The sequence below is a fragment of the Pristiophorus japonicus genome, chromosome 20 (assembly GCF_044704955.1).
Source record: "Pristiophorus japonicus isolate sPriJap1 chromosome 20, sPriJap1.hap1, whole genome shotgun sequence".
NCBI lineage: Eukaryota > Metazoa > Chordata > Chondrichthyes > Pristiophoridae > Pristiophorus > Pristiophorus japonicus.
In genome coordinates, this window is record NC_091996.1 from 19331316 (window position 1) to 19356401 (window position 25086).

The following is a 25086-nucleotide window of genomic DNA, read 5'->3' on the forward strand; positions in this document are numbered from 1 at the left end:
AAAGAGGTAATATGATAGGTCCAAGTCAGCATGGATTTGTGAAAGGGAAATCATGCTTGACAAATCTTCTGGAATTTTTTGAGGATGTTTCCAGTAGAGTGGACAAGGGAGAACCAGTTGATGTGGTATATTTGGACTTTCAGAAGGCTTTCGACAAGGTCCCACACAAGAGATTAATGTGCAAAGTTAAAGCACATGGGATTGGGGGTAGTGTGCTGACATGGATTGAGAACTGGTTGTCAGACAGGAAGCAAAGAGTAGGAGTAAATGGGGACTTTTCAGAATGGCAGGCAGTGACTAGTGGGGTACCGCAAGGTTCTGTGCTGGGGCCCCAGCTGTTTACACTCTACATTAATGATTTAGACGAGGGGATTAAATGTATCTCCAAATTTGCGGATGACACTAAGTTGGGTGGCAGTGTGAGCTGCGAGGAGGATGCTATGAGGCTGCAGAGCGACTTGGATAGGTTAGGTGAGTGGGCAAATGCATGGCAGATGAAGTATAATGTGGATAAATGTGAGGTTATCCACTTTGGTGGTAAAAACAGAGAGACAGACTATTATCTGAATGGTGACAGATTAGGAAAAGGGGAGGTGCAAAGAGACCTGGGTGTCATGGTACATCAGTCATTGAAGGTTGGCATGCAGGTACAGCAGGCGGTTAAGAAAGCAAATGGCATGTTGGCCTTCATAGCGAGGGGATTTGAGTACAGGGGCAGGGAGGTGTTGCTACAATTGTTCAGGGCCTTGGTGAGGCCACACCTGGAGTATTGTGTACAGTTTTGGTCTCCTAACCTGAGGAAGGACATTCTTGCTATTGAGGGAGTGCAGCGAAGGTTCACCAGACTGATTCCCGGGATGGCGGGACTGACCTATCAAGAAAGACTGGATCATAGAAACATAGAAACATAGAAAATAGGTGCAGGAGCAGGCCATTCAGCCCTTCTAGCCTGCACCGCCATTCAATGAGTTCATGGCTGAACATGCAACTTCAGTACCCCATTCCTGCTTTCTCGCCATACCCCTTGATCCCCCGAGTAGTAAGGACTTCATCTAACTCCCTTTTGAATATATTTAGTGAATTGGCCTCAACAACCTTCTGTGGAATTCCACAGGTTCACCACTCTCTGGGTGAAGAAGTTTCTCCTCATCTCGGTCCTAAATGGCTTACCCCTTATCCTTAGACTGTGACCCCTGGTTCTGGACTTCCCCAACATTGGGAACATTCTTCCTGCATCCAACCTGTCCAAACCCGTCAGAATTTTAAACGTTTCTATGAGGTCCCCTCTCATTCTTCTGAACTCCAGTGAATACAAGCGAGACCTGGGTGTCATGGTACATCAGTCATTGAAGGTTGGCATGCAGGTACAGCAGGCGGTTAAGAAAGCAAATGGCATGTTGGCCTTCATAGCGAGGGGATTTGAGTACAGGGGCAGGGAGGTGTTGCTACAGTTGTATAGGGCCTTAGTGAGGCCACACCTGGAGTATTGCGTACAGTTTTGGTCTCCTAACTTGAGGAAGGACGTTCTTGCTATTGAGGGAGTGCAGCGAAGATTCACCAGACTGATTCCCGGGATGGCGGGACTGACCTATCAAGAAAGACTAAATATATTCAAAAAGGAGTTCGATGAAGTCCTTACTACTAGGGGAATCAAGGGGTATGGTGAGAAAGCAGGAATGGGGTACTGAAGTTGCATGTTCAGCCATGAACTCATTGAATGGCGGTGCAGGCTAGAAGGGCCGAATGGCCTACTCCTGCACCTATTTTCTATGTTTCTATGTTAATGTAGTAAACTGTCCCAAGGCCTTTCACAAGAGCGTTCTCAAACACAATTTGATACTGAGCCTCATAAGGAGTTATTAGGATAGGTGACCAAAAGCTTGTTCAATGAGGTAGGTTTTAGGAGGAGGAGCGGGGGGTGGGAGAAGAGATTTAGGGAGGGAATTTTAGGGCCCAGGCAGCTGGAGGCACAGACCCTATGCCAGAACAATTAATATTGGGGATACTCAAGAGAGCAGCTCAAAGATTTTGGAGGAAGTTACAGAGATAAGGAGGGGTGAGGTCATGGAGGGATTTGAAAACAAGAATTTTAAAATTGAGGTGTTGCCTGACCGGGAGCCAATGCAAGTCAGTGAGCACAGGGTGATGGATGAACAGGATCTGGTGCGAGTTAGGATACGGGGAGCAGAGTATTGGATGAGCTCAAGTTTATGGAGGGTAGAAGATGGGAGGCTGGCCAGGAGTTCATTGGAATAGTCAAGTCTAGAGGTAACAAGGACTTGCATTTATATAGCATCTTTCACAACCTCAGGACATTATAAAGAAATTTCCAGCCAATGAAGTACTTTTTTTTTGAAGTGTAGTCACTGATGTAATGTAGGAAACATGGCACCCAATTTGCACACAGCAAGCTTCTGCAAACAGCAATGTGATAACGACCAGATAATCAGTTTTAGTGATGTTGATGTGGCAAACATTTAAGGAAATATTTCATAACTCCCAGCAAAGATATATTCCAGTGAGAAAGAAAGACTCTAAGGAAAGGATGAACCATCCGTGGCTAACTAAGGAAGTAAAGGATGGTATCAAATTGAAAACAAAGGCGTACAATGTTGTGAAAAATAGTGGAAGACCAGAGGATTGGGAAATTTCTCGAAACCAGCAAAGGACAACTAAAAGCATCCAAATAATTGATAATCAGGGAGCTATTGGGAAGGGGGAACTTAAAACAATCACTATCACTAGAGAAAAAGTACAAGGAAAATTAATGGGACTAAAGGTGGACAAGTCCCCTGCGTCAGTTTTTCGTTAGTATCCCCGCCTGAGACCAATTCCCCGATGGGGAGGAATCATTTATCAGTCTCTGTGGCGCAATGGGTTAGCACATTTGGCTGTTAATTGAAAGGTTGGTGGTTTGAGGCCACTCAGGGATGTAGCCTTTATGGCAGGTTAGCTCAGTTGGTTAAAGCGTGGTACCAATAACACCAAGGTCATGGGTTCGATCCCTGTATGAGCCATTTGAATGCTATTCATAATATTTTTGCTAGTTCCTCATTAGTATAGTGGTGAGTATCCCTGCCTGTCAAGCGGGCGACCGGGGTTCAATTCTCCGACCAGGAGAAGCATCTTTAAGATATTGAATTTTACGTGCTCGCTTCGGCAGCACATATACTAAAATTGGAACGATACAGAGAAGGATTAGCATGACCCCTGCGCAAAGATGACACGCAAATTCGTGAAGCGTTCCATATTTTTTTGCCGGAGGGACTGGTGTGCATCATCACCCCCGGCAACCAAATTTTAATTCGATTTTATATGTTTTAAAGTTTAATTTGTTTTATTGCCGGTTTTAGTGTCCCCCACCTTTTAGCCAAGGGGCACTTGTAAAATTTGTGTTTTTTTTGTCCCAAAAAATCACCACAAAAAAAAAAGGGCACTTGAAAAGTGTTTGGAGTGACCCCAGATCAGGGGGCACTTGATTTAACTGTTTAATTTTGTTTAAAAAAAAGTCCCCTGGACCTGATGGCCTGCATCCTAGGGTCTTAAAGGAAGTGGCTGCAGAAATAGTGGATGCATTGGTTGTATTCTACCAAAACTCCCTGGTCCCAGCGGATTGGAAAACCGCAAATGTAAAACTCCAATTTAAGACAGCAGGGAGACAGAAAGCAGGCAACTATAGACCAGTTAGCTAACATCTGTCGTTGGAAAAATGCTGTAGTTCATTATTAAAGAACTGGTAGCAGGACATTTAGAAAATCATAATACAGTCAAGCAGAGTCAGCATGGCTTTGTTTGACAAATTTGCTGGAGCTCTTTGAAGATGTAACGAGCAGGGTGGATAAAGGGGAACCAGTAGATGTCATGTAAGTGGATTTCCAGAAGGCGCCACATAAAAGGTTACTGTACAAGCTAAGAGTTCACGGGATTGGGGGTAATATATTAGCATGGATAGAGGGTTGGCTAACTAACTGAAAAGAGTCGGGATAAATGGGTCATTTTCAAGTTGGAAAACTGTAACTAGTGTGGTGCCACAGGGATCAGTTCTGGGGCCTCAACTATTTACAATCTATGTTAATGACTTGGATAAAAGGACAGAGTGTAATGTAGTCAAATTTTCTGATGATACAAAGATAGGTGGGAAAGCAAATTGTGTGGATGACACAAATAATCTGCAAAGGGACATAGATAGGCTAAGTGAGTGAGCGGCCAAAAATCTGGCAGATGGAATATAATGTGGTAGGAAAAATAAAAAAGCTAATCATTATTTAAATAGGGAAAGATTACAAAATGGTGAGGTATAGCAGGATCTGGGATCTTGAAAGACAAAAAGATAGCATGCAAGTACAGCAAGTAATAAGGAAGGTAAATCGAATGTTGGCCTTTATTGCAAGGTGGTTGGAGTATAAAAGTAGGGAAGTTCTGCTACAACTGTGCAGGGCATTATTGAGACCACACCTGGAGTACCATGTACATTTTAGTCTCCTTATTTGAGGGATGTACTTGCATTGGAGGCAGTTCAGAGAAGTTGATTCCTGCAATGAAGGGGTTGTCTTATGAAGAAAGGTTGAGCCTATACTCATTGGAGTTTAGAAGAATGAGAGGCGATGTTATTGACACAAGATTCTGAGGGAGATTGACAGGGTAGATGCAGTGGATGTTTCCCCTCGTGGGGAAATCTAGAACTAGGGGGCATAATTTCAGAATAAGGGGTCGCCCATTTAAAACAGAAATGATGAGGAATTTCTTCTCGAGGGTTGTGAATCTTTTGAATTCTCTTCCCCAGAGAGCTGTGGAGGCTGAGTCATTGAATATTTTTAATGTGGAGATAGAGATATTTTTAAATAAGGGAATTAAGGGTTATGGTGAGTGGGCAGGGAAGTGAAGTTGAGGCCAAAATCAGATCAGCCATGATCTTATTGAATGGTGGAGCAGGCTCGAGGGGCCAAATGGCCTACTCCTGCTCCTATTTATGTTCTTATAGTTGAGGGATAAATATTGGCCAGGACAGAGGTTAACTCTCTTGCTCTTCAAAATAGTGCCATGGAATCTTTTACACCCACCTGAGAGGACAGACAAGGGTCTCAGTTTAATGTCGCATCCAAAAGATGGCACCTCTGACAATGTAGCACTCACTCAGTACTGCACTGGAGGTAATAAAGGCAGAGATAGTGTCAGGGCCCCAAAATATCTTTCATGTAAGACAGCAATTTACACCTACTTTCACCAATTTACAACCTCAAAACACCATTCACTGTTCTTGGTGTAGTTTCCTCTACATTGGGTGATTGTATTGCGAAACATTTTGATTAGCTTCACAAGCATATTCTTGGCTTGCCAGTTTATTTCCACTTCCCATTCCTACTCAGTCCATCTGGCTTGATGGTGGAAAATTGGGTGGGCACTAAAGTAGGCAGGGACCTGGCATAACAGACCCTTCCACACCTGAACATTAGGTGGCAAGCAGAGGAAAATACTGGTTATTATGGTAATTCTTACTTTGTGGCGTCATGGCCTGCAAATCACGCACCTAAACTTGCAATATACACTGCCAGCAGGCGAGAGTTCGTGCCAACAGTGTGAAATCAGAACAATGCCCCTACTATGTCAAATTGCACCAACGCAGATAATGTATATTTTAACTTGTTAGTACTTCCAAGAAATGATCCTTGTGGCATTAGACTGTAAAGATTGTTGATTATGTGCAACTTTACAACACAAGACCAGTAATGGGAATTAGAAGTATTCCAAACTAGCACATTATATGTGCTGGCAGTTTGCATTGTTCTACCAAGGAACACTGCAACTCTCCTCCAGGCCAATAAATCTTTCCTTGTGTTCTTGTGCCAAAAACTAAATGCAGTACTCCAGATGGACTCTGACCAAGGCTCTGTACAAGCAGCACTTTTGTATTCCAACCTCCTAGAGATAAAGGTCAATATTTCACTAGCATTTCTCAGATTCACAGAAATGTACAGTACAGGAGGCTGCCATTTGGCCAGTCGTGCCTATGCTGGCTCTTTGAAAGAGCAGTCGTGCTTTGTCCCACATCCCTGCTTTTTCTCCAGTTGCTCATCCTCGATTACCTGCCCGACTCCCTTTTACAATTGTTGTTTCATATCCTAGATTTCATGTAAAATCTGGGGGTTTCCCAATTGAACTAGGAATTAATCAGGAAACGTTAATGGTGATACATTACTATGTATGATCATTTTTCTCATACAAGACATTAAGCCAAGTATTTAAATAGCAATACAGATTTCATGTCGACATTCCCAGTGTCTCCTTCCTCATCACATACATTTAAGAAACCAAGATGAGCAACCCAAACATTATAAAAAAATGTTTTATTTAAACTGCATAACATTTTACAATTTAAAATTTTTAAAAACACTTACACAAGCCAAGATCAAAGATAGTTTATTTACGTGCGTCATGCTACTCACTGTAGTTTGAATAATTCATGTTCATGAGCAGAGACTGAGAATTTTTATTTCTACATATTTTCTAAAAGATTTAACCTTTTCAACAATGATCACTTAGTAAGAATCTACCTTGCATGGTTGAATAATAAAAATACAGACATCTATAAAGAGAGCACAACAGTGTGAAAATTAGCATAACCGCTCGCATATCTTTTAAAGACAGTGCAGTGAAGCAGCCTAATGGACAATGGCAACATTTTTGCATCCTTTGTACTGCATTCCAAATTGTAGCATCAGCACGAATCGCAAGATGTTGCTAAAATTCTTGCTCTGCGGTCAGTTTCTCCAACTGGAGTTTGCAATGTTCCAGTATGTTCTTCCAACTGGTGTATTGTCTCAATTTCATCTTCCTCATTCATCATCCTCCTCCTCCTCCTCATCAAAGATATCACTCAATTTGAACACACGTTGTTGTGGCTGATACATGCCATCCACTCCAATCAAATTATCATGGCCCGCTTTTTTCTGTAGTATTGCTTCCAGTTTGGGAATTATTTGCTCATGCAGAAAGTCCACGATTTCTATAAAAAGTTTAAAAAAAGTTAAATTTGACTGGTATTATTGAGGTCTGTTTATAATTTAAAAGGACAGTAATCTAGTCATATAATTTCAGTTGTGGGATTTCACAAAAATACAAAAATTTAAGCAGTCGAAAAGCAATCTTTGCATTAAACATGAATGTGAATAAAGGCCAAATGGCCACATCTTGAACAACATTCTGGACATGCTGACAAACCATCTTTAAAAGTACCTTTGTGCAAGATAATGTGACAATTACTGTAATGCAATAACTGCTTACACTACTGAATTTGCAGAGCAGCAAGAGGCAGTTTGTCATTTCACTGGGCTATGCAGCATAATGCAACATCTATACTGTAGCCCCAGATTTACTAACCATATTAATTATCCATTTTGTATATTAAACCAACCAAACTCAACATGCAGGGCAATTTAGAGCTACATTCATACTTGGATGTGGACTCCATTTAATCCCACATGGTTAAGTCCTACCCAATCAACATGCACTTCCACTCAGAATTTTGTTGGTCCAGCAGCAGTGAACACAATGAGTAAATACCAACATGCAGGAGAGCAACAACAGTCAGGCTAATGGCTCCTACTTTTTCCAGCTATATAGGTTCAAGAAATAAATCTTTACAACAAAAGGGACAGTTTTACAAACCAGCAGAAAATCTTAATTTCAGATTCATTTTCAGATGAACCAGACACTGAGTTTATATACTGAACAAAACGAAATGTTGGATCCCAAAATTCAGAAGCCGACATGCAATTTTCAGGAGTTTGTTATTGAGGAAGCCAGGGCATTGTAAGTATTGCTGCCCCATTAGTAATCTGGAGCACCTTATGGCCCAGGAATTTGTGGTTACTGGTGACTGAACAGCACTTGCCACCCAGACTTTTGTGGCAACTTTCAGTAATTAGAAAGCCATTTCAACGCGGCGGACTTTACAGGGGATCTGGGTAAGCAGGCCAAGCAACAGGGCGTCTCTTCAAATAATCAGATTGAAGAATCCTCACTGAGACACAGAGTCTGCACCAGGAAGTGTAAATTAGAATATTTGATACAATGTAAAGTCATGTACAGAAAGCAAAATAAAGGAGAGGATTGAGAGACGAGATAGAAAGAAAAAACATTTTAGAACATAAGAACATAAGAATTAGGAACAGGAGTAGGCCATCTAGCCTCTCGAGCCTGCTCCGCCATTCAACAAGATCATGGCTGATCTGGCCGTGGACTCAGCTCCACTTACCCGCCCGCTCCCCGTAACCCTTAATTCCCTTACTGGTTAAAAATCTATCTATCTGTGACTTGAATACGTTCAATGAGCTAGCCTCAACTGCTTCCTTGGGCAGAGAATTCCACAGATTCACAACCCTCTGGGAGAAGAAATTCCTTCTCAACTCGGTTTTAAATTGGCTCCCCCGTATTTTGAGGCTGTGCCCCCTAGTTCTAGTCTCCCCGACCAGTGGAAACAACCTCTCTGCCTCTATCTTGTCTATCCCTTTCATTATTTTAAATGTTTCTATAAGATCACCCCTCATCCTTCTGAACTCCAACGAGTAAAGACCCAGTCTACTCAATCTATCATCATAAGGTAATCCCCTCATCTCCGGAATCAGCCTAGTGAATCGTCTCTGTACCCCCTCCAAAGCTAGTATATCCTTCCTTAAGTAAGGTAACCAAAACTGCACGCAGTACTCCAGGTGCGGCCTCGCCAATACCCCTGTACAGTTGCAGCATGACCGCCCTGCTTTTGTAATCCATCCCTCTCGCAATGAAGGCCAACATTCCATTCGCCTTCCTGATTACCTGCTGCACCTGCAAACTAACTTTTTGGGATTTATGCACAAGGACCCCCAGGTCCCTCTGCACCGCAGCATGTTGTAATTTCTCCCCATTCAAATAATATTCCCTTTTACTGTTTTTTTCCCCCCAAGGTGGATGACCTCACACTTTCCGACATTGTATTCCATCTGCCAAACCGTAGCCCATTCGCTTAACCTATCTAAATCGCTTTGCAGCCTCTCTGTGTCCTCTACACAACCCGCTTTCTCATCTGTGTCATCTGCAAATTTTGTTACACTACACTCTGTCCCCTCTTCCAGGTCATCTATGTATATTGTAAAGAGTTGTGGTCCCAGCACCGATCCCTGTGGCACACCACTAACCACCGATTTACAACCCGAAAAGGACCCATTTATCCCGACTCTCTGCTTTCTGTTAGCCAGCCAATTCTCTATCCATGTTAATACATTTCCTCTGACTCCACGTACCTTTATCTTCTGCAATAACCGTTTGTGTGGCACCTTATCGAATGCCTTTTGGAAATCTAAATACACCACATCCATCCATGCATGGTGAAGATACACTGAAGAACAGATCTCAGGCATGCTCAGCTATTCGACTACAGCACAACAGGAAATGGGTAATGTGGCTCAGTAGAGTGATACACCCTTTCTTCAAGGCACTGATATAAATAATCTAGAGCGAAACTGATCTTTTAATGAAACTATAGACTTAAAGGTACGTATACCCATCAGAGGGACTGAAATTAAAAGGTGGAAGTACAGGCCCGGAGCATCAATCAAGTCATTAAAGAGGATCATGAAGCCTTTGATAAAGCCGCACAAAATGACGTTTGTGGCACGTATGGAAATTGGGTGATAGAACAGACCAGGGAAAATGTAGCCCAAATACAGAAGTGCGAGGTACCATTGTGGATCAGTAATGAGCAACTGGTCAACTTGTCTCATCAGGGAAAAGTAATCCTGGGGTGCCAACTCGGGCATGGTGCGGGTATACCCAACCTTAACTGAATGTAAAATGAGCGGCAGGAGTGTGTTAGGATTGATATTGGCTGTACCAGAATCGCTACCTCCGAAAATATATGAGGTTCAAAATATAGGATTAGGGTCAAGACTTAAATAATGTACCATGAGATGTTAACTTATGCAGTGGAATATGCAGACAGTCTGATAGGGACTAAGTGGGAAGGGTGTACTACTCGCCAGGGAATAATGATTTGCCCCCATAAAATAAGTTTCGATCCAAGGGCAGCATGCTGATTTAATGAGAGAGAGAGAAATAAATTCTACTATGGAAGCAATTGGGGCCCACCTCTCGCACACTCGGGCCACATATGTGGACAAGGGAGAATACTGTGTGACCAATAACCAGGAAACCTTTTAGTACGCAGATTGGACATGTAAGGTGTAATGTTGTTTTACCCCGGAAATACCAGTGTGGATTGGACAAAAAGAGCTGATCGATATCCACAAACGACAATCCGCATCGATCCAGGCATCAGAAGAAATCAAAGGAGAACTCTCTAACTACATCAACAGTTTTAGGTACAGAATATCCCCTCTACCAGAAGAATCGGTCGAATTGCAAAGGAAAATCATGGACTCTCTCTAGAAAGGTGTTTTACAACAACAGAACGAGGATATTGGAGAAGAGATAAGGAACATCAAGACCACATCGTGTTGGGATGACTTATGGGACTGGGGGCTGAACGTGCAGATTCATTCGTGGATAAGAATAATATCTCAAACGTTAGTGGTGTATCTCCTTTGTATAACACGTATATTACAGAAACAGCAAAAGGCTCGACAACTGGAAAAGGCAATTGCCCTGGGAACCATGACGATAACCCAAGGGAAGGAGAAAGGAGCCCTAAAGGAAATCTCATTGGTATAGAGACAGTGTGTTGGCCACATGCAAGTAGGTGGAAGAGGATAGAGTTAGCAGTAATACCAGAGTATCAACCCGTAAGAGTACTGGAGTTAGATGTATGGTACTGGATAGGCCCGACTGATCACTGTGGCCCCAAAGTAAAATACAAGAGAATTTTGGCACCATGTGTAAACAGGGGTTTGCCATTGCCAAAAAGGTGGGGGGCTTGTTGGGGTAAGAAATTAGTGGGTGCGTAGCTTTAAGAAGAAAATGATGGGAAAATGTCAAGAAGCTAAATGTAAGACGCATAAAGGCAGCTTAAAAGAATGCTTTAGGCAAAAGGGAAGGAACCACAGGTACAGCCAAAGAAAAGCTTGTGGCGTGATAGTCACTGAATATGTAGAGAGCCCAGCTGCTAAACGCATTACAATTAAATAAACGAGGCAGTTAGGAAAAGCTTGGCAGCAGAGACATGCGCAGACAGGGAGATCAGATAACAACTAATAGAAAAGCAAAATACTGCAGATGCTGGAATCTGGAATAAAAACAGAAAATGCTGGAAATCTCAGCAGGTCAGGCAGCATCTGTGGTGAGGAAGCAGAATTAACGCTTCGGGTCTATGACCCGTCGTCAGAACTGGAGAGTATTCGGAAAGAACAGATTCTTAACAAGCACAGAAAGGGGGAGGGGAAGAAAGAACAAAAGGGAAGCTCTGTGATAGGTTGGAAGACAAGGCGAGACAAAAGGGATGATGGCCCAAATTCAAATGCTAATGCCAGGAGTTAGTAAAACATTAGTCAAGATAGGGTGTGAATGGTGGGATTATGACTAACTGCCATTAGAGACAAGGAGAAAGAAAGAAACAGGCTCTGAGGATGAGGGGGAAGGGAGGAAGCCAAAGATTGGCCGCGGTTACGCTCTGAAATTTTTGAACTCGATGTGGAATCCAGAAAGTTGTAAAGTGCCTAAACGAAAGATAAGGTGCTGTTCCTCAAGCTTGCATTGAGCTTTGTTGGAACAGTGTAGGAGACCGAGGACAGAGAGGTCAGAGTGGGAGCACAGTGGAGAATTAAAGTGACAGGCGACCGGAAGCTCAGAATCACACTTGCGGACTGAACGGAGGTGCTCCGCAAAGTAGTCACCCAATCTATGCTTGGTCTCCCCAATGTAGGAGACTGCATTGTGAGCAGCGAATACAGTATACTAAATTGAAAGTAGTACAAGTAAACCATTTTCACCTGGAAGGAGTATTTGGGGCCCTGGATAGTGGGGAGGGAGGAGGTAAAAGGGCAGGTGTTGCATCTCCTGCGCTTGCACGGAATGTGCCGTGGGAAGGGGAGGGGCTGCTGGGGGTGACTAGGTGGAATGGACCAGGGTGTCGCGGAGGGAGCAGTCCCTTCGGAATGCTGAGAGGGGAGGGGAGGCGAAGATGTGATTGGTGGTGGGATCACGCTGGAGGTGTCGGAAATTGATCCGTTGAACGTGGAGGCTGGTGGGGTGAAAAGTGAGGAGGACAAGGGGAATCCTGTCATAGTTCTGAGAGGGAGGAGAAGAGGTGAGAGCCGAGGTACGGGAAATAGAACAGGCACGGGTGAGGGCCTGTTAACTACAGTGGAGGGGAATCCTCTGTTGAAGAAAAAGGAAGACGTCAGAGGCACTAGTGTGAAAGGTGGTGTCATCAGAGCAGATGCGATGGAGACGGAGAAACTGGGAGAATGGAATGGAATACTTACAGGATGCGGGGTGGGAGGAAGTGTAGTCCAGGTAGCAGAGAGAGTCAGTGGGCTTATCGTGGATACTGGTCGAAAGCCTATCTCCAGAGATCAAATAACACAACTCGTGATAAGAATGGGAGGGAGACTTTCATTGTGTCGGGAAACCAGCTAATAGACCTCTGATTACAGGGCCCATGAACCATCAAAACCATTGTGCTATTAACTTAAGATATTATCTGTATGCATACAAAACCTCCCGGAACAAACACAATGTAATCCCTATATAACTGGCAGCAGAATTGTGTTTGATTGAGAAGGTGGGAAGAGATATCTCGACCTCTCCCGGGCAGGTGTTCAAGAAATAAAGATCTGATGTTGAATTGAGACCTATCCGACTCGACTCATAAGAACCAGAGGTGGTCTCGGTTGAAAAGTAACTGAGGCAGTGCGGGCGTGTTTCACCCGGACGAGGTCTGGTCTCTGACATGTTCCAACAGTTGTGGTGGCCCACATGATCCCAGGGGTTCTGCAAACCGTATGCGCCCCGAGAAGCGTGGGCCTCTACCCATGGGTATCCGTGGAGACCCAGGACCGCGAGTCTCCGTACCTCCCGGACCACCAGGTATGCAGGAATTTTATTTGTGGATCAGAGACATTTCCCGCGGAAAGCCACCGACCGCAAATTCAGGGCCTTTATTTTATTTTAAAAAATAATCTCCAATAATTATTAAAATCCAAAGCAATGAGCTCCATACGCAAGTTTGGTAGTAATCAAGACTGATCACACCATTAAAAAGTCACTTACACTTGGAATGGATAAGCCCTAAACTTTTTCTGCTGTGTTTCATACAGGAAACTAAAACTAGGGGATATAGTCTCAGAATAAGGGGCCGCCCATTTAAAACCGAGATGAGAAGGAATTTCTTTTCTCAGAGGATTGTAAATCTGTGGAATTCGCTGTGGAGGCTGGGTCATTTAAGGCGGAAATGTGAATGTTTGAAAATGTATAGAGACATTGAAGTTGAGAATGTGGGAAAATGTATAGAGAAAGTGAAATTGAACAAAGAAATCATGGGAGAATAACAAAGAATTTCAGACTGCAAATATTATAACATCAGCACAATTAACAGACTTGCACAGACTGCAAATATTACATCAGCACAATTAACAGACTTGCAAGGTCTAAGTTACTAGTCACGCCAGTAAAATTGTAACATTTAGAAGCAATGCCTGAGAAAGTTCTTTGAGCAAAGTGTGAGAAAGTTCTTTGGGAAAAACAGCTCATATAGATGTCGGCTCATGAGTGGACAAAGGGAAGGAGGGATCAAAAGGGATAGGCTGAACTAGGATGTCACTCTAATTGTATCTTGTTATCTTGTACCGAAAATGTATAACCGTTGTGCCTTTACAATGTAACTTCACTTGTCCGTAGGAAGTGGGTGCGCTCTATCGAGCGAGCATTCCTTCTGTCTGATAAGTCCCGGCCGGTAAATCTTTATAATAAAGACTGCTTTGTTATAAGCTTCTTTGGTGTTCGCCTCAGTGTATTCGCTGAAACAGATCGAAAGGAAAAAGAATCCAGAAATCTACATTTGGTGTCACGTGGCAACATTATTGTCAAAAATTAAAAGATGCATCGCTTCTGTCAAGTTGGCAAGAAAACGGCATTAAATTAGGACTCTCATTGACAGAAGGAGGACATGTTAAAACCGTACACGTCTTAAAAAAAGAATGCGCGCACGAAAAATGTACTAAGAGAACCACTGGGACCTCTGAGAAAGGTATTGACCGACTACGTAGTCAAATGGTTGGCTTTGCGTTGACCGAGGCTGATGATGAAATTGATGAATGGTCACTGACTCGGCGCCCAACGGCGCCTCCCGCAGCCCCTGGCTCCTTACCACAGTCCCCTTCCCAACCTCCACCTTACACTCCGGTGGTAGGAGGGAAGGATAACCATAACCCCACACCAACGAACCAACAAGCCCAGACGGACCCTTCATCCTCTGATAGCGACTCAAATCCCCAGTTCACAAGCCATGTAGCCGATAGGACCAGATCTCACACCCGGAAGGGCAGATCTATATCTCAAAGGAATAAGCAGTCCTGTGAATCCGCTAGTCAGAATGCCAGTTGCGAAAGGTACAGTCAGACGGCTCCGAGCCACCCTCCGACCCAGAAACGTCTTCCGAGAATGACACCCCCACCCCTAAGCCCCGGCGGCAGCTCCCGGTTCGACCAATGCCAAACCCTGATGCACAACAAGCTGCAGGTCACCCCACCATAGATGTTTATGTGCCTTGGAAACCGAGCGAAATTATGGCCATCCTAGCCACCATGCCAGATCGAAAAAGGGAACCTGTCAAGTTTATAGATTATCTCCGGACTACCATTGCAGTTTATAATGCAGAATCAAGGGACCTGTGGGCCCTGGTACAGCAGACCCTGAGCCCAACTGAGCACTCCCGATTTCTAGTTCACTTAAGATATGCAACCCATGACGCATTGTTGGCTGCACACCCTAATAACGCCCAGGACCGCCTAAACGCTGTTTTCACCGCCCTCGGCACGACTCTTCAGAAGCCCATCAGTATGGCCGCAGTATTAGAAACTAAACCCAAACGAGACGAAAATGCCGACGAATTCATGGAAAGATTCATTGAAATATACGGAGGTCAATCTGGAGATAATGCCTTCTGGGTGGGGGATAATTCATCTCAATTCTGCGCTATCCTACTTCAGTGCCTACCCCATTCGATTGCTCACGCTATCCGGACCAATAACATGAATTGGGCAGATAATAATCAGGCCCAGCTGGAGAGAGCAGTGATATATTATTGGCAGGAAAAGAAAGAAGAGGGGGGGAGGTGCACCCCCAACCCGGGTCAAGACTGAATACGTGACTAGAAAGGAAGAGCCTCCTCGAGGGGAAAGACCGAAACCTTCCCCAAGGGGATATCAAATAGAACCACAGCCCTGTGTAAGGGGATGGGTGGATAACCAAGGATATGGGAATACCCAACACCCCAACGGTCCCGGCCCCGCAAACTATGGACCCCCTTATGGCCCTCGATCGGGTACGGGAGGCGGCCAGGGCTGGGGAAGGAGCGAACGATGCTTTAATTGTGGACAGGAAGGACTTTGGAACAGGCAATGCCCCTCCCCTCGGCACGAAAAAGGAAGGGGGCAAGGGGGGAGAGGACGGGGATCTTATACTAACTTCTCCCAGAACAACCCCTTTGCCCATCTGTCACCCGAATATCAATACTGACCACGCAGCTTGACTGTATGAGGACTTTTCTCGGATGAGGAACCAATGATATCGCTAAAAATTCAAAATGAGTGGCAACCCTTCTTAATAGATACGGGAGCTTCCATGTCCTCTGTGCAATCGAAGCTTAAACTCCCCGCCTCCACCGAGACATAGGGGCTGTCAGGGTTCCTGGGGCAAGTCTCAACATTCCCAGTGTCAGAACCAGTCAAAGTAAATTACAAGGAGGAATCTGTGGAACATTGGTTTATTATTACCACCAATTTGGACTGTAACTTGATGGCTAGGGATCTCCTCTGTAAATTTCAGTTGCATCTGGAATGCGGGGATGATGGGATCGTTGTAAACCAAGGAACCTTTAAACGGCAGTGCTACACTACCCGGACCCCTCAATTTGCCCCAAGCGCCCTATCATGTGACCCTAGCCTATGATCCTAGTGGTAAGAATCAGGATCTCCAGAATCTCTACCAGGATCACGTGGGAGAGGAGTGGGAAATCCTACTAAGAGCCAGAGTGTCTGGACCAGAAGGGAAAGCAGATTTCGTGGAAATAAATAGAAAGTTGTGGCTGCAGCCCCCAACGGTAGCACCCCACGTCACTCGCGAAGTATTACCTCCCCACCATGCCAGAGATTTGGGAATTATGGTGCGCCAAGCTATAGACGAGGCTGACCCTACCAGCCCGGATTTGCAGATTGTGGGAAATGGCCGGACGGTCCAATTTCACAGGGATCCCGAGAAGATTCTGACGGTACTATGCCACCATACCGGTACCAATACACCCGATTACGTGGATCCTCACATATGGGCAGAGGACCCCTCCCAAGTGGGCTATACTCCAATTGATCCGATTGAGATCCTAGTACAGGACAATGTGGACTGGCCCTCCATCAGTCAGTACCCACTGAAACCACAGGCAATACCAAGTATCCATCGATTGATCAAGGGACTAGTGGAACAGGGGATTTTGGTTCAATGTCAGTCCCCACCAATACTGGCAGTCCCTAAGCAAGACAAAACAAATCAGTTCCGTTTGGTCCAGGACCTTTGAGCCATCAATGCTATTGTCCAGCCTCTACACGCTCTGGTTCCCAACCCAGCACAGATACTGTCATTAATCCCAGCAAACACCAAGATTTTCGCAATAATAGACCTCCAGCACGCCTTCTTCGCCTTGCCGCTAGCCCAGGCGAGTCAGTATCTGTTCGCCTTCACTCACCAGGGACAGCAATATACATGGACTGGACTTCCCCAAGGGTTCATCCACTCCCCGACCTTGTTCTCAAGGTGCCTGCAGGAACAGTTACAGTCCCTCACGCTGACTAAGGGATCCACTTTAATTCAGTATGTGGATGATTTACTGGTAGCCAGCGCAGATGAACCAAGTAACAGGGAGGATGCTAATCAGTTACTGAATTACTTGTCCTCCCTGGGATACATAGTTTCCCCGTCAAAGGTCAAAATTGGCCAGTCTCAAGTCAAATTTCTTGGGATCATTTTATCAGGCACTGTGGAAATGTATTTTTATCTAAGCTGATACCATACGGTATTTGTGTGCCCCTTGCAATATATATCAAAATGGAGTCCTGGCCCTTCCAGAACTTTCTGCATTTTAGCAGTCAGCTTGCATAAACAGCTAAACCTGGTTTGAGATGGCTGATGGCCATCAGACAGCTAGGAGACAAGTCATGCTGAGACAAGTACCCCCCCATGGTGCTTTCCTATTGTCTACACGACAAGAGTTCCATGTCACCCCACCCTTATCTTCTAGACCTAAACCACCAGCCATTATCTCTTGTAGAGACCTCATCCATTTGATGCAAACAGATAAAGTGACCAGGAAATTGAACAATCCTGACACAATACAAGACAGGTGATAGCCCATTACCTCATTCTCATGGAGTAATGGCCGACTGGCCAACTGATAACCCTGACAAAAGGAAATATCTGGAAACCATGTCAGGACCAGGATATAGTAATTAACTCTTTATCTGTATTCACTGACTGTGAGACAGAGCAATACACAGGGAGAGGCCATAACTTGGGTTTTACTGTATAAATATCTTGTGAAACTGTACCATTGCGGAGGTGTTCACTTAGCCCTTGACTGAGTGTGACCTGCCCCTTGCTAGCAAGTGAATTAAAGAAACTTCTGCCGGAGCTGTAAGTGTCGGAGTCATTCTTTTCGGTGGTCGAGATTTCGACAGTTACTTCTTGGAGGTTCCACCAAGGTGCATACTCTCTGTCCTGTGAGTAAAACGGATACAGGCATAGTGCCTCTCCAGTGAAAGGCTTCAGTGGCCAAACAAGGTGAGCCTTTTGCTCACAAGAGGTTTCTTCACTGTTGAATCGCATATGTAATCTGTTGTTTATAGAGGAGGTACTGCAATCTACAAGACTCGGCATTTAAAAGCTAAAGGTATTTTTTTATAACCATTTCTTTCTCAGCTCGCCAGCAGAAGAGAACAGGTTCTGGAAAAATCTCGAAACAGCCCGGGGAAGGTTTCAGTAGGTAAGGGAGCGCTAGTCGATCGAAAAGGGTTCCAGGTTCTTGTGTGATAGGATTTTTATTGTTTTTAATTCGGAAGGGGTTCTTATGTGATAAGAGTAGAAAAAAAAAGAAAGCGCTAATCGATCGAAGGTTCTTATGTGATAAGATTTTTATTGTTTTTAATTCAGAAGGGGTTCTTATGTGATAAGAGTACAGGAAAAAAAAAAGAAAGCGCAATCGATCAAAGAGTTTGGGTATGGAACCATAAGTTTTATCAGTTTTTTATTAGGATAAGTTAAGGACTCGGTCTGTAGTGGCGTACAACGCAGACTGAGAATATTGTTTGTTGTCCTTGTTATACTGTTGTGTGCAATACCTTTGTGAGAGATTGCCATTAGAGAAACGGGAAGAGTCACTAGGGAAAATTGTGATTCGGAAAAAAAACCCCACAAGGATTGATTAAGAAAAGAAACAGTAACTGATTGATCAACTACGGTTGGTTCGTGCCAACATATCTCACACACCCAGACTGAGCCCGAATTAAGAGCCTTTTCAGGCCATGTAACGGCCAGGAGAAGTGGGCGTAGAGAACTCGGTTGGCCGAAAGGATTGAGAGATCAGAAACTGTGGAAAATCTTAATCATCCAGAATGGGTGCCGGAGCAAGTTAAAACACCACAAAAGGCACACCAGCCTATGTCATGCTCCAGAATTGTGGTCAGTCTTCAATTGACCAAAGAAACAAAAACCGGTAAAGTGGACTAAGGGTGAAAACAGGCCATTTCCACCCGATGGTTCATTTAATTTAGAGAGAACAACATGTCTAGAGGAGTGTCTCATAAACACAGAGATCCAGGTAGAAGAAAAAAAAAAGGAAAGTAATAGAAAAGGCCTGGGTTCCGATTCTTCAAGCCCATGTAAAATTAACAGAGGAAGTAAATCAAATGTAAGAAAAAAGAGAACCTGATAGTGACTTATGGATTCAAAAAAAAAATAAAGCTAGGAAAAAAAAAGCTTTATTGAATGGAGAGAGACTTTTGTGAATGTCTTGTCTTTGAATAAGAGTGCGTGAATGTCTTGTCTTTGAATGAGAGTGCTTCAGTGTTTCTTCCTTGTGAGTGGAAACCTGTTTGGAAAGGTTCTGGAGCTGCCTGTTTGTTTTAAACAAAGTGAAGTTTTTTAACCCTTCATAGTGTTGTCCTGCATGTGGGAAGTTTAAGACATTTTAAGTTAGAAGCGCAGGTGTGGATTTATTCGGATGAGAGGTTACGGAGCTAGGAAATGCACAAAGGATAGGTTTGTTGAGACATGGTCCCGGTGGTTAAAAGTTGTAATGCTTTTTTTTTTTAAAAAGCCTTTGTGGGTCTCTCGAGGTGCAGGCTGGGGGAGTACACTCTCATTGTCCTTGGTGTAAAATCTTGGTACAAAAGCTTCTAGCTCAGTAAGAGGATTTGTTTTTGATAAAGAGTGGCAGTACAATAGTTGAATTGGGATTCTGAGATATTTCAGGTGATCTCCTTGATCAACATTTTGGGTGTATTGGAAAAATCTTGGGTTTGGAAGCCTTTTAATAAAATTAGAAAACAAGTACTTTACATTCAGTGATCTGGGAATCACTATAAGCATAAATGATAAGTCCGTGTAACACACCGATTCTTCCGGTTCAGAAGCCCAATAGTGACAAATGGAGGTTTGTCAATGACCTACGAGCTGTGAATGAATCTACTATATTCTCACAATGCTTAAAGAAGGATTTGGAATGAAGTATCCCGGAATGCTTTCCAGAGTCTTAAGCAGCCCCTTACTTCAGCACCAGCCTTGGGATTGCCAGATTACACTAAGCTATTCAACTTATTTGTGCATCACAAGTCAGGTTTTGCACAATCTGTTTTGACTCAGTTACATGGGGACAGGCAGCGACCGGTAGCGTATTTCAGTACCCAACTAGACCCAGTGGCACCCGGACTACCAGGATGTCTTCCTTCATTGGCATCAGCTTATTATGCTTTGCAACAGGCTCAGACAATAACTCTAAATCATCAGACCATTTTGTATATCCCACACTCTGTCGAGATTTTACTTACTAAGTGTGCCACCCAACACCTAACCTCCGCAAGAACCACTAAATACGAGGTCGAACTGTTATCAAATCCGAACCTAATCATCAAAAGATGCACTACCTTAAATCCAGCCACTCTACTCCCCACGGAAGACGACGGCGAACCCCATTCATGTGAAATGGTAACCGAATTAGTGACTAAACCACGTATCAAGCTAACAGATGTACCAATGTGTAACCCTGATCTAATTTACAATGTTGATGGATCAGCCCTACGAAATGATAGGGGCCAACCTAGAGCGGCTTATGCAATTGTAACTCAGTTTAATGTTGTCGAAACAGCCTCTCTTCCAGACTCCTTTTCAGCCCAACAAGCCGAATTGTTTGCGTTAACTCGAGCCTGTATTCTGGCTGAAGGACATACAGTTAATATCTACACTGACTCCAGGTATGCATTTGGGGTATCACATGATTATGGACAAATTTGGAAGATTCGCGGGTACCTGACTTCTTCAGGAACCCCTATCAAAAATGCAGAACAAGTGGAAAATCTCCTGCGAGCCATTCAATGCCCCTTGAAACTTGCATTATCAAATGCCAAGCACATACAGGCCAGTCGAATGAGGTAGCACTTGGGAATGCCCGAGCTGATAATGCAGCTAAGTCAGCAGCTCTGTCAAAAGCGGGGATGCAGGTGTCATTGAAAAGGGGGGATGCAGGTGTCATTGAAAAGGGGGGATGCAGGTGTCATTGAAAAGGGGGGATGCAGGTGTCATTGTTCCCACTAAGGAAAAATAATTGCTCAGACCCGCCACCCACTATTAATGACGTGCTGGCCTTTCAGACACAGGCCAGTACGGAGGAGGTGGTGACCTGGACGAAGGATCAATGTTATAAAAATCCAGAAGGAATATGGGTTCACCACGACGGCCGTGTGGTGGCGCCCAGATCCTTACTTCCATGGATTGCCCGATGTGTTCATACATTCACACATGTAGGCAATGGGGGATTGGCAGATTATATTTTGGCAACTTGGTATGCACCAGGTATTTCGGCAATTGCAAAACAAATCTGTGAAAATTGTGTTACCTGTCAGACAATGAATCCGGGTAAGACGGAAAAAGTAGAATCTGCCTCCCACCCAAATCCAGTCGGGCCTTTTGTACATTTACAAATGGATTTTATTGAATTACCTATGTGTATGGGATTCAAGTATGTATTAGTTATTGTAGATGTGTTCTCTAGATGGATTGAAGCCTTTCCATGTAAAAAGGCCGATGCCACTACTGTTGCTAAATGTTTGTTAAAAGAAATCGTACCGCGCTTCGGAATTCCTGCTAAGCTTTCTAGTGATAATGGGTCACATTTCACGGGAACTGTTATAAGAGAAATGTGTAAAGCTTTGCAGATTAATCAACGTTTTCATTGCAGTTATCATCCACAATCAGCTGGACTTGTTGAAAGATATAATGGAATGCTTAAAAATAAGCTGGCAAAACTATGCAATGACACTGGACTGAAATGGACAGAACTGCTGCCCTTAGCTTTGATGGTAATGCGATCTGCAACCAACAGAACAACAGGCCTGTCACCGCATGAGATAGTTATGGGACGTCCCCAACGACTACCTTTTACAGCACCATTTACTGCAAAACAGATGGACATCCACAAAATGGAGGAAAATATGTTGAATTATTGTATTGCACTAACCAAATGTATTTCCAGCTTTCATTCACAGGTAAAGGAAGCCCAAGTCAAGCCAGCGGAAGGGAAGTGTCATAACCTGGAGCCAGTGGAATTCGTTTACATCAAGATTTTTAAAAGAAAAAGCAGTCTACAGCCAAGATTCGAAGGACCATACCAGGTCTTGCTGGCGACCAATACTGCAATCAAGGTAAAGGAAAGACCAACATGGATCCACGCATCCCATTGCAAACGGGCACCCGACCAGGAGGAAGGGAAGAAGGAACCAGAGGAACAGAAAAAGGAAGACTGAATAAGGAACTGTATGGACTATGGGGACTGATGATGCTGGGCTTGACAGGGTTTTACTTCGCATTATTGATTACACCAGGGGTACAGACCCGCCACCAAAGGGAATTGCACGTAAACGTATTTATGGCACTGAGTCATGGGTATGCTCAAGAAAGAAACTTGTCGAGTTGTTGGATATGTTCCCATGTACCTGTCCACTCCAAAGGGGGTATTCCCCTGAGATCTGTCCTTTTTAACGAATCAGAAATGGTAGAATGGTTGACAGTGCAAAATAGGACAAAACTAACTAAGGGGCCAGAAACGAAGGATCAAACAGAATGGAGGTTGGCAGGGTATAAACTTACAGCCTTCCAGGGATGGTAGCAGCCCAATTATGATAATAACCATCAGCCTCCCTTCCTAAGCATTACTCCCAGAATAGAAAATCCCAAAGGTATAATATGCCTAGTGAGTAATGACCAGAAATGGGACACAGCAAGTGTTCCCAAATGATTAAATGGCAAGCCACAACTAATCCCACTGAGAAAAAGATAGCAACCGTTGGCTGGACAATGGTCCATAACAAAGCCCCAGGTGAAGGGTGGGAAGGTGAGACCACTCGAGTAGGGATAGTGCGAAAGGACCAGGAGCTGACGCCCTATAATTGCACCTACTTTATTTGTGGCCATAAAGCCTACCCATGGTTACCAGCCAACTGGACATGGTCCTGTTACTTAGGATATGTGGTACCCCTTATCAGATCAGTAAAGACTCTAATGGAGGCCTATGGAAGTCACAGATTTAAACGGGATTTGACGTGTCTAAACGGAATATTCAAGGTAATGGTGCCACCCTATGGAATAGCATCGACCGAATGGCAGTTACGGGAACTGGCTAACTTAGTCGAATCAGTAGCCAACGCAACTTCCCAAGCCTTTGAAGGGATAAATGAAGAAATGGTAGCTATTCGAACAGTGGCTCTCCAAAATCGTATGGCCTTAGATTATCTCCTAGCCAAGGAGGGAGGGACATGCGCATTAATAGGTGAAGAATGCTGTACGTATATCCCAGATAAATCAGAAGATATCGGCAGTCTAGCTGAAAACATCAGGAAAAAGGTAATAGAGTATAAACAGACAGTTGGCCAGGACAGTATCACCTTGTGAGGTTGGGCATCAGGATGGTTGGGAGCCCTGGGGAAATCTGTGGTACAGGGTTTGATCATATTCCTGCTGATAGTCTTCGCCCTGTATCTATTATTTGTCGTCATTAAGTGTTGCTGTGCCAGGGTGGGAGAAACTATGTTACCTACCGAGACCACGGCTAGAGTTATGGTAGCAACAACTGCTGAAGGCTCTTGTGTGGAAATGGAAATGGAGAGACTGTACAAGATCAGAATGGATTGAGTTGTCCTTGTGAAGGACAAAATGGGAGAATGTGGAAATGTATTTTTATCTAAGCTGATACCATACGGTATTTGTGTGCCCCTTGCAATATATATCAAAATGGAGTCCTGGCCCTTCCAGAACTTTCTGCATTTTAGCAGTCAGCTTGCATAAACAGCTAAACCTGGTTTGAGATGGCTGATGGCCATCAGACAGCTAGGAGACAAGTCATGCTGAGACAAGTACCCCCCCATGGTGCTTTCCTATTGTCTACACGACAAGAGTTCCATGTCACCTCACCCTTATCTTCTTGACTTAAACCACCAGCCATTATCTCTTGTAGAGACCTCATCCATTTGATGCAAACAGATAAACTGACCAGGAAATTGAACCATCCTGACACAATACAAGACAGGTGATAGCCCATTACCTCATTTTCATGGAGTAATGGCCGACTGGCCAACTGATAACCCTGACAAAAGGAAATATCTGGAAACCATGTCAGGACCAGGATATAGTAATTAACTCTTTATCTGTATTCACTGACTGTGAGACAGAGCAATACACAGGGAGAGGCCATAACTTGAGTTTTACTGTATAAATATCTTGTTAAACTGTACCATTGCGGAGGTGTTCACTTAGCCCTTGACTGAGTGTGACCTGCCCCTTGCTAGCAAGTGAATTAAAGAAACTTCTGCCGGAGCTGTAAGTGTCGGAGTCATTCTTTTCGGAGGTCGAGATTTCGACAGCACCCACCGAGCCTTGGAGGCTAGTCGAATCGAACCCATCTGCCAGTTTCCAGTCCCTAGCACGGCTAGACAAATGCGGCAGTGATTGGGGATGATAAATTACTGTAGATCCTGGATCCCTAATGCTGCCCTGATGACCAAGCAACTCACACCGTACATCACCAAGGAAGGCAGCTTTGAAATAGAAACCGCAGATGTCCAAGCCTTTAAGGAACTAAAGACAGCCCTGCTGCAAGCTCCGGCTTTGGGCCGGCCCCTCTATGACCGGCCCTTTCAACTGTATTGTACGATCCTGAAAGATTGTGCTACCGCTGTCTTAACTCAGAAACACGGGGATAAGCATAGGCCTGTTGCCTACTACTCTTCTAAAATAGACCCCGTTGCCTTGGGGCACCCTGTATATACTCAAATATTAATTGCCATCTACAATAGTCTTCAATCTGCCGCCAACCTTACCCTCCAGCAGGATATTGTTGTATATACCTCTCACTCCGTAGCTGTCCTCTTGGGTCAACTGCAGACTCGATATCTTACCATGGCCAGGCAGAGTAGGTATGAGATCGACCTACTAAATAACCCTAGGCTGACCTTTCAGCACTGTACTGCCATTAATCCAGCCTGTTTTCTTACCGAGCCACCCCAAGATGAGGAAGAACCGAGTCATGATTGTTTATCTTTAATTCAAGAAGCCACTTCGGTCAGGGAGGATCTAGTTGATGTACCAATGGAGGACCTTGACTGTATTATGTACGTTGACGGAAGC

General features: G+C 44.2%; 1 protein-coding gene and 1 non-coding gene across 5 annotated transcripts in view; one reads left to right on the plus strand and one right to left on the minus strand.

The window, feature by feature from the left end:
- Nucleotides 1-3147: 3147 nt before the first annotated feature.
- Nucleotides 3148-3255, plus strand: LOC139233254 (U6 spliceosomal RNA). Its single transcript, XR_011588172.1, has one exon. It is a non-coding gene; the product is annotated as a U6 spliceosomal RNA (small nuclear RNA).
- Nucleotides 3256-6327: 3072 nt separating this feature from the next.
- The window catches only part of LOC139233201 (transcription termination factor 1-like), a 53422-nt gene continuing 34663 nt past the window's right edge, over nucleotides 6328-25086 (minus strand). For all 4 annotated transcript variants that reach the window (XM_070863862.1, XM_070863864.1, XM_070863863.1 and 1 more), the window contains exon 10: nucleotides 6328-7003. In XM_070863862.1, the coding sequence (XP_070719963.1) occupies nucleotides 6834-7003 (170 nt within the window). In that variant the 3' untranslated portion in view covers nucleotides 6328-6833. The remainder of the gene's footprint in view (nucleotides 7004-25086) is intronic.